Here is a 13,441-nt window from a genome sequence, read left to right as displayed (position 1 = left end):
GCCCCGGCCGTGGTGACGGCCATGGCGGTCGCGGGCAAGAGTTCGGCGGGTGCCATCTTGGGGCCTGGCGAGGCGGGGGGGGAAGGCGGGCAGCGCCATCTTGAGTGCTGGCAGGGCGCTGCTGAGGGGAGCGCGGCCGCCATGGCCGCCCCTCGCCGGGGCAGTGGTGCTGCCTCCGGCCCTACCGTGGTCAGGACAGTCTTTCCTGACGCAAACGTCGCTTCCTACCTATTCCCGTTGTCTCCCAACGGCTCCACCACGGCTGTTGGAAGTGAGTAGAAAGTAGGTTTTTAGATTCGTTCGTGGCCAAAGGCAAATTGAGCAGCGCCACAGCTGCCCAGGCCGGGGCCTCGGAGCTGCCGTCCCCTCCGCTCGCTCAGGAGAGCAGGGAAGGCATCAGCAGGGTGATGTCCCCCATGTCATCCCCAAATGTCCTGATGAACCCCTCCATGGTGGAGCCAGGCCTTTGGCTGCCTCCTCGTTGCCTCACCCTTGGCAGTGGCCAGGTAATCATGCTTGGCCTTTGGTTTACTGCCTTCTCCTGGTGCTGGCTGCAACGATGCCCTTGGCTGGAGCAGCGCTACCTGAATCCAGCCCTTTCCATGTCTCTTGGGACTCGGCTGAGGGCGTCTGTCCTCGCATCACCCCAAAAGCCTGTGCTGTAAATGTAGAAGTGATAAGAGCAGTCAGCTGGCTGGGAGGGGAGAGGAGGGAGGAGGATGTTGCCTGGGGAAAGTTGAGGGTCTCTGTCTCTCAACCTGCAGAGCCCTGTGCTGGTCAGAGCTTCCCCTTGGACTAACCGGTCTTAACAGCAAGGTAAGGAGCAGACCCAGCCTATAGACAAGTCATGGAGAATCAGAGCTCACCTAGCAGGATTTGCAGAGACCTTGCGTGGGGCATTGGAACTGCTGAATAATGGAAATAATGGCATGGGGAAAGACTTTCTTGTTTTCTAAAATGGGGCTGGAGGAATTATTGGCAGCAAAATAGTGCCCAGAGCTGCAGCATCCAGGTAGTTTCCCAGGCCAGCTCGGTGTTTGCTGCCAGTCAGACCCTGCTTGAACCCAGGGCTGTGGGCACCGGCAAGTAAAGGAGAGGGATTCTGCCTGTTTGCTTAGATATTAAAATAAGCCTGCTGTAACTTCCTGAAGACACAGTATCACCCAGCATAGGTCCTGCTTTGCTGTTAGCTCAGTAATACGGTGCAGGGCTGAGATTAGCAGCACTGAAAGGATGTGAGGACAACCACTGTCTTTTAAGAGAAGTTTAAACAGCTAGAAAAAAGCCCTGTCTTCCCTCCTTCCTGTCTGGGCCCTTTGAAATCTCTTCATACCAGCTCCCTAGATTAATCCAGCAGCCAGGATTAATCTGCAGGAAAAACATCCCTTTCAAGTCACTACAGTGATATTTCAATCAGAAGCAGCAATGATGTCCCATTTTAAATTAACTGCAGGTAGTAAAGGTCGCTCTGCCCTCCTGCAGCCAGACACTGGAATAACATGAACACGTGCTTCAAACCAGAGTCTGTCAAAGGTGCCCAAAGGGGACAGGCAGGATTCCATGGACATCAATATGAGCCCAAAACTTCTCATGGCTCCATTGTACTTGTATGAAGTGTAATGCAGTTAGAAGACCTCTGTTTTATCCCCAAACAACTTCCCCCCTTGACTCTGAGTGGGGTGGACAGGGCGATGGAGAAAGCCAGTTGCATTGCTGGGCTTTCCAGAAGGAATTAAGAAGGCTTTTGGAGATCAGCTAGCCCAACTGTGATGCTGGGCTTCACACCAGGCACACAAGAGCTGCTGAGCACTGGTGTCACCTCTCAAAAATGGGGTCTGGAGCCCCTGAAAGGGGGGTGAGAAGTTTTATGGACAAAAACAGTGGTTTGCTGCAGACACTGTGCTTGTTTCTGTAACAAAAGGTCAAAATCCAGGCCGTCTGGGGAGCAGAAGGGATCAGGCAGTTCCTCAGCACAGCCCAGTGGGAGCTGACACCCAGGTCACTTATTTCACAAGGCCAAACCCTCCTGCCCCAGCAGGTTGCAGACCTCGACCTAGCACCCGTCCTGCTGGGACAGGTCTCAGCATGGGGGCAGCAGAATGGCCACCTTCCTGCAAGACAAGTCTTGCTTCTCTTTGGCTTTGTTAGCAGCAAGGATGTTTGTGCAGTGTCATATCTCAAAGAGATACAGGTTTGAGGGATCTGGATAGAAGGCCTGGAAAAATGATATTTTATATTTATTTAACCAATATTTAACCTGTATTTTCACTTCAAATCCAGCTGAAAAGCTGAAGCTGCAAATTTTCTTGGGAAATGGATAGTCTGAACAAAATGTGTGTTTGGAAATATCAAAGTGGTGTTGCTCTGAAAGGATAAATCCCAGTTCCTTTTCCCAGTCCTGAGCTGGGCGTCAGAAACCATTTCATATTCAAACACACAGAGCAGCGTTTGCATCCCAGTTTCAGAAGGACTGATGCCTACTCCAGGATATGACACTGTGATAGATAAGCTCTCAGTCGTGTAAATTGGGGTAGCCCCATGAAACGCCACAATACCAGGGATGGCTCAAGTGCCTGGGACTTTGCTCCTGAATCCCCTTGGCTTCTGTGTCATCCCTGCTCTCTCTGCTCAACCCAGCCAGCTGTGCTCGGCTGGGCTGGCACTGCTGCTCTCCCCCTCAGACTCAGCCCTGAATCCTCTTTCCTTCTTGGCGGGGACTTTTACTAAACTTTTCCCTTCTCTGTATTTTTGCTGAAGTCTCATAATGCCCCCCTTCTTTGCCTGGTGCTAAATACGAGCTGATTACTCAGTTCCAAGAAACCTGATCTTTACGGCCAAGCATAATAAACAGTACCCAGACATGTGAGACAGCACAGCAACAGCTATTTCTGGCCAGTAGATTTGTTCCCTCATATATTGGCTGCTCCAAGCTCCCTCAGAGGAGCTGAGGTCACTGCTGAGTTTCAGACTGGAGTTTCAAACTGGAATTTAGGAACATTCAAAAGCTGGATTTTTGTTGTTGTTGTTTCCCCTTTCACCTGCACTCTGAACTGGTCACTCCAAAGGGCAGCTAGCCCCACTGGTTACCCAGCAGTGCCTCGCCGTGCCCAAGGGGTTGAGGGGGAAATGCACACCCTTTTCTACGCGGTCCTGCAGTGCTGGGACTCATCTCACCTCACTGTTTTGTGGAAACCTCTGTCAGAGCTGCTTGGACTTGATTCACCCCATCTGGCACGCGCTTGAGTCAGGCAAAACACACCCTGCGATCGCCATCTCGCTCTGCCTGGAGTCTGTGTCACCCCAGACAGCGGAGCTGTCAGCGGGGCCAAACACAGCCCCACACTGCAGGAACCAGTGGGTGCTCCCAGTTTCCCAAAGCAACCACCCAAAATCCCCAGTCCTTTTTTAACACAGCAAAGGTGCTGGTACTGGCTGAGAGTTGAGGATCCCCTCTCACAGTCATGGCCCTTGATGCCTTTCACGTGGCTCCGAGGTGTACAGGGCTTGGGAGGCAGTTTCTGTCCTTCCCTTGGCCTGACCCAAAGAGTGTATGAGTCAGTGGGAGTCTTTCCTTTGCTTAACTGAATGTCTTAAAGAGCAGAAGAATACCCGTACCGCTGCTACAAGGCTCCTCACCTCTCCTTTCTCACCAGGTCCTGTTCCGATTCTGCCAGGATGGCACCCAAAAAGAAAACCAAGAAGCCCAAGGTGGATAAAGAGGATGCATCCATCACCCCGGTGATGGTGGAAGATGCTTTGCTAGATGTTGAACACCTCAATCACTTGAATGGTTTGTACGACAGCGGCTCCAATGGCTTCCACTGCACGGCCACGGAGGTTGAAGCATCCGACCATGGAGCCAGCCTTCTGGAGGGGATGAACCAGATGCGCCAGAAGCGGTTCCTCTGCGATCTCACCATTGCCACCAAAACAAAGTCCTTCGACGTGCATAAACTCGTCCTGGCTTCCTGCAGCGAGTACTTCCACCGCCTGCTGCAGAGAGACCCTCAGCTGCACCGGGTGGAGCTCCACGACGTCTCCCCACTAGGCCTGACCACCGTCATCACCTACGCCTACACGGGGAAGCTGAGCCTCTCGCTGTACACCATTGGCAGCACCATCGCTGCGGCCACTCAGCTGCAGGTGCCAGCACTGCTGAACATGTGCGGTGACTTCCTCGTTCGGGAGATGGCCGTGGAGAACTGTGTGTACATCGCCAACATCTCAGCCACCTACGGCCTCAACCAGGTGAAAGACGCCACACGGAAATTCATCCGGGAAAACTTCCTGGAGTTCTCCAAGACTGACCAGTTCATGAAACTCCCCTTCGATCAGATCAATGAGCTGCTGATGGATGATGGCCTGCAGATACCCAGTGAGGTTGCAGCCTTCCAGATCGCTGTCAAGTGGCTGGAGTTTGACCCAAAACGAGTCCGATATGCTGCTGACCTCCTGAGCAACATTCGATTCGGCACAATCTCAGCTCCAGACTTGGTCAACCATGTGCAACCTGTGCCACGCATGATGCAAGACCCGCAGTGCCACAAGCTCCTTGTGGATGCTATGAATTACCACCTGCTCCCCCACCAGCAAAACAGCCTTCAGTCACGGAGAACCAGGATTCGGGGAGGCCAGAGGGTGCTTGTCACAGTTGGGGGTCGTCCAGCTTTGACCGAGAAGGCTCTTAGCAGGGAGATCAGCTATAGGGACGCAGAGGGAAACTGGAACAAGCTGACGGAGATGCCAGCAAAAAGTTTTAACCAGTGTGTGGTGGTGATGGATGGATTCATCTACATCGCGGGTGGTGAAGACCAAAATGATGCCAGGAACCAGGCCAAGCATGCTGTCAGCAGCCTGAGCAGGTAAGACGGGCTCCACCTGGCCACACAGACCCTGGGGAGGGGTTCAGAGCTGTGCTGTGTTTGCCTGTGCCCCAGCATCCCCCATGGGGTGAGGGATGAGTGCGTCAGAAAGGTTCCTCTGCTATCAGTAACGAGGAGGTAGGTCTGGCCCCTGGGATAACGCTGCCAGGGAGGGACAAATGCAGCAAGGCCCAGCACAGGGTGCTGGTCTGTGAGACCCAAGACCTGGAAACCACTTCCAGGCATTTGGTCTGCGTGACCCTGGCCTGGGCTTCCCCTGGGGACTTTGGGGCCTGGGCTGTGCTGCCCATGTCCTCCGGCAGCACACAGCACTGGTGCAGGATGAGGGCAAGGCAGGGCCTCTTCAAAGCTGTGAGGCTCCTGGAGAAATGGGAGCCCTTGTTATTTAGCAGTAACCCATTTTGTTACTCTGGGGAGCTCCCCTTTTCGCTTGGTGGCTGTTCCTCCAGCCAGTGCCAGCCTCGACCAGCCCTCTGGTTTGCCTGGATTCATTTTAAGGTAGATTTACTGTCTGTGGGATTCCTGTTGCCCTTCAGGCTTTCTTCTCTCCACCTCCATTTCTCTCTTCGTTATTTAAATAACAAGGTTTGTTTCCTAAATCCCCATAAACCTGTCACTGGATTGCCAAGGGATTACTGTTCAAAGAAAGGAGGAGTAACCATGGCAACCTGACATGCAGTATTTTGTTTGCAACCTAAACCTGAACTTCCTAGCGGCTCTGCCCACAGCTTGGCTCAGCCACTTGAGGCTCCACATGCAACATCATGGGCACTGCTCGAGGCCAGCCCTTCATGGCCCCTGATCACCACCCCTTGGTTAGGAGCCATCACTGGTCTCTTTCTCCTGCATGGAGTGAGGTTTCAGGGACCCACTGGCAGGTCTCCTTTCTATTTCTGGCCAGTAGCTTATCCACCTTTTCCAGCCTGGCCTTAGTCCCCGTGGCATCGCTCTGGGGCCACAGCCGTTCCAGTTCCCTCTGCCACCTCGTGGGCACACAAGGAGCCGGCTTCTTATCAAGTGCCTGGCTTTGGCCTGGCAGGGTGGGCAGGGAAGGCCTGTCCCTTCGTCCTCTTCTACCTGCCAAGACCCAACAGAGGGGACAGTAACAGTGCTTGGGGACACCTCAGATGAGTAGCACTCACCATTTCCAAGCCAGGCCGGAGCTTGTGGTGGCAGGAGCAATGCTGGGCCATCCCAAGGGTTAGAGCAGCAACAACCCCAGCAGTCACAGGCAGATCCAGTCCTGTGCAGTGCCATCGTCTCCATCTGCACTGCCTGTCCAGATGCTTTTTTACTGCTGGAGAAGACAGAGAGGCTCTTCCAGAGCACAAGTTGTCTCCTCCGAAGGCAGATATTTGGCAGGGCCCTCTTCTCCCCGCAGCTCTGATGCTAGTCCTGGACAGACAGATCTGCCCTTCGTCCCCCAGGTACGATCCACGCTTCAACACCTGGCTGCACCTGGCCAGCATGCAGCACAGGAGGACGCACTTCAGCCTGAGTGCCTGCAATGGGCTCCTCTACGCTGTCGGAGGGCGCAACGCTGAGGGCGCGTTGGCATCTGTCGAGTGCTACGTCCCCACCACCAACAGCTGGCAGAGCAAGGCAAGCCTGGAGACGCACCGCTGCTGCCATGCCACCACCATCATTGATGGCAAGCTCCTGGTCACAGGTGGCTACATCAGCCATGCCTATTCCCGCACCGTGTGCTGCTACGAGCCCAGCACCGACACCTGGAGGGAGCAGGCAAGGCTCAGCACCCCCCGGGGCTGGCACTGCGCAGCCACTGTGGCCGACCGAGCGTATGTGCTGGGTGGGAGCCAGCTGGGTCCCCAGGGTGAGCGGGTGGACGTGATGCCCGTGGAGTGCTACAGCCCACTCACAGGGCAGTGGAGTTACATGGCACCCCTGCCCACGGGGGTCAGCACGGCCGGGGTGGCTCTGCTGGAGGGGCGCTTGTGCCTGGTGGGTGGCTGGAACGAGACCGGGAAGAAGTATCAGAAATGCGTGCAGTGCTACAACCCTGACCTCAACGAGTGGACCGAGGATGAGGACCTCCCCGAGGCCACCGTGGGTGTCTCGTGCTGTACCATCATCCTCCCACGCTCCCCGAGCTCCAGGTCCCGGGCTAGCTCTGTGGCCTCAGCAGCAGCCAGCACGTAAAGAGCCCTGAGTGCCACGTGGCTTATGCCAGCAGCTAGGGAAGGAGACAGAGCTCAGGAGTGTGGGGTAGCTGGATGCGGAGGCACGCTGATGTTTGGAGTCACTGCAAAGTCTCAAACATTCTTGTTCCACCATGGCAAGTTTTGGGCTCCAGGAAAGTGTCTTCTGAGCTGCCTGCATCTCCATCCTGCAGCTTAAGCAGGGACTGCTCAAGCGGGGCAGACACGGAAGCAAGCAGGACAGAACAGCTTTTCTCCTCAGCCTGCAGCACTGTATCGCAGCGTGGATTGGAAAAAAAATGGAAAAAAAAGAAGAAAAACAAACTAGAATAACGCAGGAGAAATTATACTGTAGGAATAGTATCACGAGACACTTTCAAAACAACAGTAGTATTGATATTAGGTACAAGAAAGTGACAGATCTAGAAGAGACCCTGTTGCTCATGTAGCATTTGTTCAATGGAAGGACACTTAATATTTACTCATTGAAGCTAGATGCCTTCAGACCAGGAATAAAGTGAATCTTGATAGCAAGGAAGAGAACTATTGGAGCAACTCACTAAGATCTGTTGCTCTTCCAAGTGCTGTGCTCTGGCTCAAGCAGAGGGAATCGGGGAAGTGCCTGAGGATGCTATGAAACTCCAGGAGATTTGAGAGGCAAATGGTGCCCTGAAAATAAGTATCAGCTGGAGCAGAATCCCTTCACATCTAAACCAGGAGCTCTCGCAGATATATTCCTAGTCAGGTCCTGTTACTTGTACCATCAAGCTGACAGCTTGATTTTGAACTCAATCAGTGCTTCCCCATAACTGGAAAAGCAGAGTCTGACCTGTAAAAGAAGTGATTAGGAAACTTGAGTTTCCAGGGGCAAGCAGTTGCTCAGCGCCTGGGGACCCTCCCTGTCACTGCGTCTGAGACAGTTACTAGTCTTCATTAAAACCCTGGCTGCCCTTTCAGAGTGCACAGGGGCTGCAGACCCTGCCTTACAGCGCTGCAGAGCAGACTCAGGCTCTTGGGCTGAGTACATCAGGACAAACCACACCACAGCACTCCGAACCCTGCCCCGGGAGGTCTGAGATACAGTCCCAGAGCAGTGATAACCTGTGAAGAGCAGGAGGCAAGAGAGTGGTGGTTATTTCCTGGTCTCAAACCCATGGTCATGACAAGACATCGCACAACAGTCATGTGCTAAGGCCAGCATCTTCTGATAACACAGAAGCACTGTTACTGGAGCACATTACACGTGATCCTAGACAGGCTCGTCACCTTTGTCTCAGGCCAAGACAACTACACGCTGCTGAGCATCCAGGCAAATGCTCCTCGTTTTGTTCTGGTCTTTTTTGCACAACACAGTGAAATTGCATCCAGGAAGCCCCTGAGCCCCTCAAGGGAACCTGAACATGCCATGAAGATGCAAAGACAAGAGCTTAGGCAAAGCAGGCTGGTTTGCACTTCCTTTCGTAACTTGCCAAAACTGAGCAGCTTGTAGAAGTTACAGTTCACATAAAGGTCTTGATCTTTCTCTTGAGAATTCTCTTTCTCAATTAAGAGTTCACATTGAGAATAAAGCTACACAGAGGCAGAATATAATTCCTGTTCAAATTCTACTCTCCTCTGTGCATTTTAGCATGCACAGCACACGCTGCCCTGTGCATTTTGGAGTGGGTTCCATCCTGAACAGCACTGGCAACCTCCCCTGGTTTACAACTCCAAACAGGCTTGAAAAGGGAACAGTCTAGTCTTTAAGACAACACTGCGTGATCACTGGTGCCAACATGTGCCGATTTGGATGGAAGTGAGTTTGTTCCTTCATTTTTAATTATATTTTTTTACTGTAAGATGCAGGAGAGGACTGAACACTGGGCGCAGAGGCAAGGGTGTTGCTGAACTCCACTTGTGTGAGCTGTATTGTCCTGCAGGGAATTTTCTCTTTGAATAATAAAGGCCATTCCTTTGCAGGGGAAAGCTGTCTGGTTGTGTAATTAAAGCAGTAGAAGTTCACTCCTGAAGTATTTTAACAAACAAGTCAAGATTCATCCCCTACATTCCAAGCACATCCAGTAATTGCTTCAGGATTTCTACAGAACACTGAGAGCACCACCATCTCTGGGGTAGAAACAACTCTACCAGCTGCAGGTACAGGCACTCGAGGTCACTCACACTACCCACAGAAGCAGCACGGATCAGGGGTTTCTGCTGGCTGATCTCAGCCCTCTCTTGTGGCACCAGGCTTGAATCTCAGCCCAGAAGCCTCACCAGTCCCCTGGCACCACCAGCACCACAGGCCTTGCCCATCCCCTCAGCCCCTTCCAACCAGTCCTGTCATGCTTGCTTAGACAACCCTCAGCCACATCTTGGCTTTATGGCTCTGCTTTATTAAGAGGATGTGTGCGCCATTTCCTTTGGCTTCCCATTGAACTTGCACTCCCAATAGTTCATTGGTCAAAAAGCGTATTTTTTTTTCCTTCTTTCTACACCCATCTCCAGACTCTAGTAAAAAGCTCTATATATTATTTGTGCAGTTGGACAGTACAGAAGTGGAGACTGTATCCATGTAAATCCAACACCTGCTCCTCGAGAACAGCATGTTCTCTTCAGGTGCACAGCATCAGTCCATGTCCTTCTGGTGCCTTTCCAGTGTGACCGACCCTTGCTCCCAGCAGCTTCTCAGGTCAGGAGCCCCCACAAAATTCACAACAGAAGTTAAAGGTTAGAAAACTTTATTTGCTTTTTTGGTAACAGGAACTGCTCATTTACCAGGAAGGATGATGCCATCATACTGTGAGACAAAAAAAAACAAAAAACAAACAAACAAAAAAGAACCAAGTGAGAAAGTACCATCAGGTAAAGGTGCAGGACTGCTGTGCAGAAAACTGGGTCACCACACTCATTGCAAGCCAGGCAGACAACACTGACATGAAATACCAATTCTCCTGCAGCTAACTGCCTTTCTACTTTGCTGCTGTGCTGCTAACTTGCAAGCGGGGCTTTTTTGAGATAAGCATTAAACTCCACTCATCAGCCCAGTGAAAGAAGCCCCATCCTTCACAGGTTGATCTGACCAGAACTACACTTGTCTCTTTTACAGTCCCAGGATTTGGCCCTGAAGGTAACTAAGCCACAGTAAGCAGAACCAGGCAGGACGGGGGGGGGGGGGGGGGGGGGGGGTGGAAACCATTCAGCAGGAGCAGGCTGGAGCCCACCCTGTGCAGGGTGTATGACCGGTGCAGATCTAGGCAGAGTAGCCAGTAAAGAGCCTCCAGACAGACCACCCACCCTTTCCACCTCTGAAAAAGTATCAGTAGTCCCTATCTCTGAGCATTTCCAATCAAGCTTTCGGCAACTCCTATTCATTATCCAGTCTGTGTCAGAGAGGGCTATGGACAGATAAACCCAAGAACTTGTTTTATTTGGATCGCTCCATCCTCCAAGTCTGGTAGCTAGGAGCTGTGTCAGATAAACAAATCCTAACGCTGTCTCGTCACTTGTGATCCACATACACACACCACCTCCCAAAAACTGTGGGAGACAGATTTACACAAGAGCTGATACTTCCAGCTATCCTGCAAGAGCTGCTCTTTCAGTTCAGCACACACAAAAAAGGGGTATGAACAGCACTCATCCTCAAACACAGCTTCTACTGCCCCAGACCAGTAAAAAACAGTGATTTAAGCAGTGATCAGGATCTCCTGCCCAGTGACTTCTTCCAGCCCTTCCACAGTGAAGCATTTTGCTGATACTTCCTAGGAAACTCTTGGGATACAAAAATAAAGATGGACTTTACCTTTTGCTGAAACCAGCGCATGGCTTCTTCCTTTCCAATTCTGTGCTTGGCTCCAATGTTGCCAGTCCTGCGCTTCTTGTCAGCAATGCTGAAACCAGGCCTGCCCAGCACCTGTCAGGAGAGGAGACCCACAGCACTATTTCATTCCGGCATTTTTTTTTTTATTTTCTTAAACTTAACAGTTTTCTAGGAGGGAAGGCTAGAATTTCCACATCAGCAATATCTTGTTGTCCATCACATTCAAGACTGAAAGTGTTCTCTTCTACAGCCTCAATGTAAACTGAAAACTAAGTAACTTCTGAGCAGCCAGGTAAGCTGACACGGACAGCTCCTAGATTGGGCGACTTAGCACATACACTGACTCAGAGAAACCAAAATGAGTATGGAAGATTCACTATTCCATACCCAGAGGCCTCAGCTCTCAAGAAAAGATACATTGAACAGCATTGCTAACATACAGAACAGCTTCCCTCTATTTCAGAGATTTAGCACGAGGCACAGCAGAATGGAAGGACTCAAACACACCAGCCACCACCACTGCTACATGACCCACCCCCAGCACCCTAAACACAGGGAGAATCTTCCAGCAATGCAGCTCATCTTTCAGTCCACATTCCTGAAGCTCCTGCTGCTCCTTCCTTCTCCAACCCTAGCACAGCTGTTTCAGTGTTATCCCAGGAGTACCAATAAGAGCCACAGTATTTGCTTCTGAAGAGGCTTTGTGAGACATGTCATAAATCAGGGATTTTACAGCAGCCCTAGGAATCCCAGTTTAGACTTGGATTTTGTTGACATCTTTCTATCTTCCAGCACTGGGCAGCAAGTTAACATGAGCCAGTTATCATTTTAGGTTCCTTCTAGAGCTTTCACACAAGCCCAGTAGCTGCAAGGAAGCAAGGAGTACGCACCACGTAAAAGTCCAAGCCGTAGATACCAATACTGGGATCATATTTAATCCCCAGATCGATGTGCTCCTGGATTCCAAAGCCAAAGTTCCCAGTGTCTGAGAAGTTGTTTTTTCTCAACTCGTATTCTCGCACCTGAAACATTTGTTGTCAGTCAGTCCCATGTGTTCCAACTGCTACCAGACCCAAAACTTGCTTACATGCTAAGTCTTTAACCCCATGATTTTGCTCCCACAGCCTGCTCATAAATCACAGCAGTAAAGACAGAACCTCAAGAGAAAGCAGCAACTGCACCCACTAGCTTTTAAATAAGGATGAAACAGCAACCAGAGAAACGGTGCAAACACAGCAGCCTGTGTATCAAAAGCTGCTCCCCCAACCCTTAACACCCACGATTAACCTGTAACTAGATCAGGTGCGACATTCCAAAGCACACATCTTTTCAGTTGGTACAGATTAAGTTTTGCTCTTTCACAAATCAAAGATCCAGACCAGCCAAATTCTCACCTTCAACCCCTTCTCCAGAATCTCCTCTGCTTTGGCCCCACGAACCGTGCAATGAACAGCAATCTTCTCATTTCTCCTGATTCCAAAGGATCTTACAGTGTATCGTGCTGTAGGCAGCAATAATTACACTTGGAGGCTATTCAAAGAACTCCCACCCAGGGGATACACACCTTGCTTAAGAAAACCAAAGAAATTACTTTAAAGCAAAGAAAAAAGAACCACATGTTCCCTCTTTGGGGACGAGGGCAGAGCAGCAGCCCAAGTCTGGAGGCAGAGCTGAACTGACAGAAACGACCACCAGCACCTGAATATTTAGGACCCCCAATTCTTACACCAAGGCCCACATCAGAGCAGACCTCCCCACCCACACCGGCTCTGCCAAGGAGCCTCTTCCCTGGGAGCCACACTGCCACTTCACCCTCTGCATGCCCAGGAAAGGAAGAAGAACAACCAGAAAACAAACTGCTCCTTTGCAGCACCCAGCACACGCAGCCACCCTCCCACCACCAGCCGCCTTTGGCAGCCGGCAGGAAAACCCACCCCTCACCTTTGGAGAAGACGGGGGTCTGGCCCGTCAGCTGCTCCAGCACTTTGGCCGCTCGGGTGAGCCTGTCCCCGCTCTCCCCAACGCAGATGTTGAGGCAGAGCTTGCGGATGCGCAGCTCTCGCATAGGGTTCTCCTTTTCACCTTGGTCTTGCTGCGGAAAAACAATACGGGGGCTAACGGGGGGCGTCCGGGAGACAGCCCACCGCTCGCCCCAACGGCAGGAGAAGGCTTCGCCAGGCCGCTAGAGCAGCCTGACACCGAGCCCTCCTCCACGCCGGGGGGGAACCCCGGCGCCGCCGCCCCCTCTCAAGCAACGCCGCGGCGGCCCAGCCACCGGGCAGGCCGCGGCCTGTCATGGCAGCCGCTTCCCCAGGGCGGCCCACCGGCTCCTTCCCGCCCGTACCGGTCCCGTAACTCTCCCCCCCCCCAGCCTCCCCCGCTCCCGCCCGCACTGGCCGTGACCAGGCCGGGCCCCGCCGAGGGCGGATGGCGGCGGATAGAGAGGGCACAGTCCGGCCTCTACCAGCGGGCGCCGCCACTCACCGCCATGATGGGGGCGGGGAAGAGATCAACCGAGCCCCGCCGCGGGGTCTTATGGGACGGCGCGGGGCGGGCGGCAGCGCCCCCTGGCGGCCGGAGGGCGGCACTGCGCGTTG

At 52.5% G+C, this 13,441-nt stretch overlaps 2 protein-coding genes across 2 annotated transcripts; one reads left to right on the top strand and one right to left on the bottom strand.

Annotated features, from left to right (window-relative positions):
- Positions 1 to 21: 21 nt before the first annotated feature.
- LOC128152689 (kelch-like protein 31) lies at positions 22 to 9,007 on the top strand. Its single transcript, XM_052811260.1, is given in 4 exon segments — positions 22 to 74; positions 76 to 282; positions 3,654 to 4,862; positions 6,311 to 9,007. Coding segments are annotated over 4 exon segments (2,202 nt in total). The 3' UTR covers positions 7,044 to 9,007.
- A 738-nt stretch (positions 9,008 to 9,745) lies between these two features.
- RPL11 (ribosomal protein L11) lies at positions 9,746 to 13,403 on the bottom strand. Its single transcript, XM_052811280.1, has 6 exons — positions 13,329 to 13,403; positions 12,786 to 12,936; positions 12,239 to 12,345; positions 11,735 to 11,866; positions 10,827 to 10,937; positions 9,746 to 9,821 (listed from the first exon to the last, which is right to left on the bottom strand). The coding sequence occupies exons 1-6, from the start codon at positions 13,332 to 13,334 to the stop codon at positions 9,792 to 9,794; spliced, it is 537 nt and encodes a 178-aa protein (XP_052667240.1). The 5' UTR covers positions 13,335 to 13,403; the 3' UTR covers positions 9,746 to 9,791.
- Positions 13,404 to 13,441: the final 38 nt, after the last annotated feature.

Source organism: Harpia harpyja, chromosome 16, assembly GCF_026419915.1.
Source record: "Harpia harpyja isolate bHarHar1 chromosome 16, bHarHar1 primary haplotype, whole genome shotgun sequence".
In the NCBI taxonomy this organism is placed as follows: Eukaryota; Metazoa; Chordata; class Aves; order Accipitriformes; family Accipitridae; genus Harpia; species Harpia harpyja.
The sequence above is the reverse complement of the archived record's forward strand: the minus strand, read 5'-3'. Positions and strand labels throughout refer to the sequence as shown.

Excerpts from the sequence above, each read along its gene's own strand:
- RPL11 (XM_052811280.1), bottom strand. Across the intron at positions 12,346-12,785 it reads GACCCCCGTCTTCTCCAAAG|CACGATACACTGTAAGATCC; the intron begins GTGAGGGGTGGG and ends TGCTGCCTACAG. Across the intron at positions 10,938-11,734 it reads ACGGCTTGGACTTTTACGTG|GTGCTGGGCAGGCCTGGTTT; the intron begins GTGCGTACTCCT and ends CTCTCCTGACAG.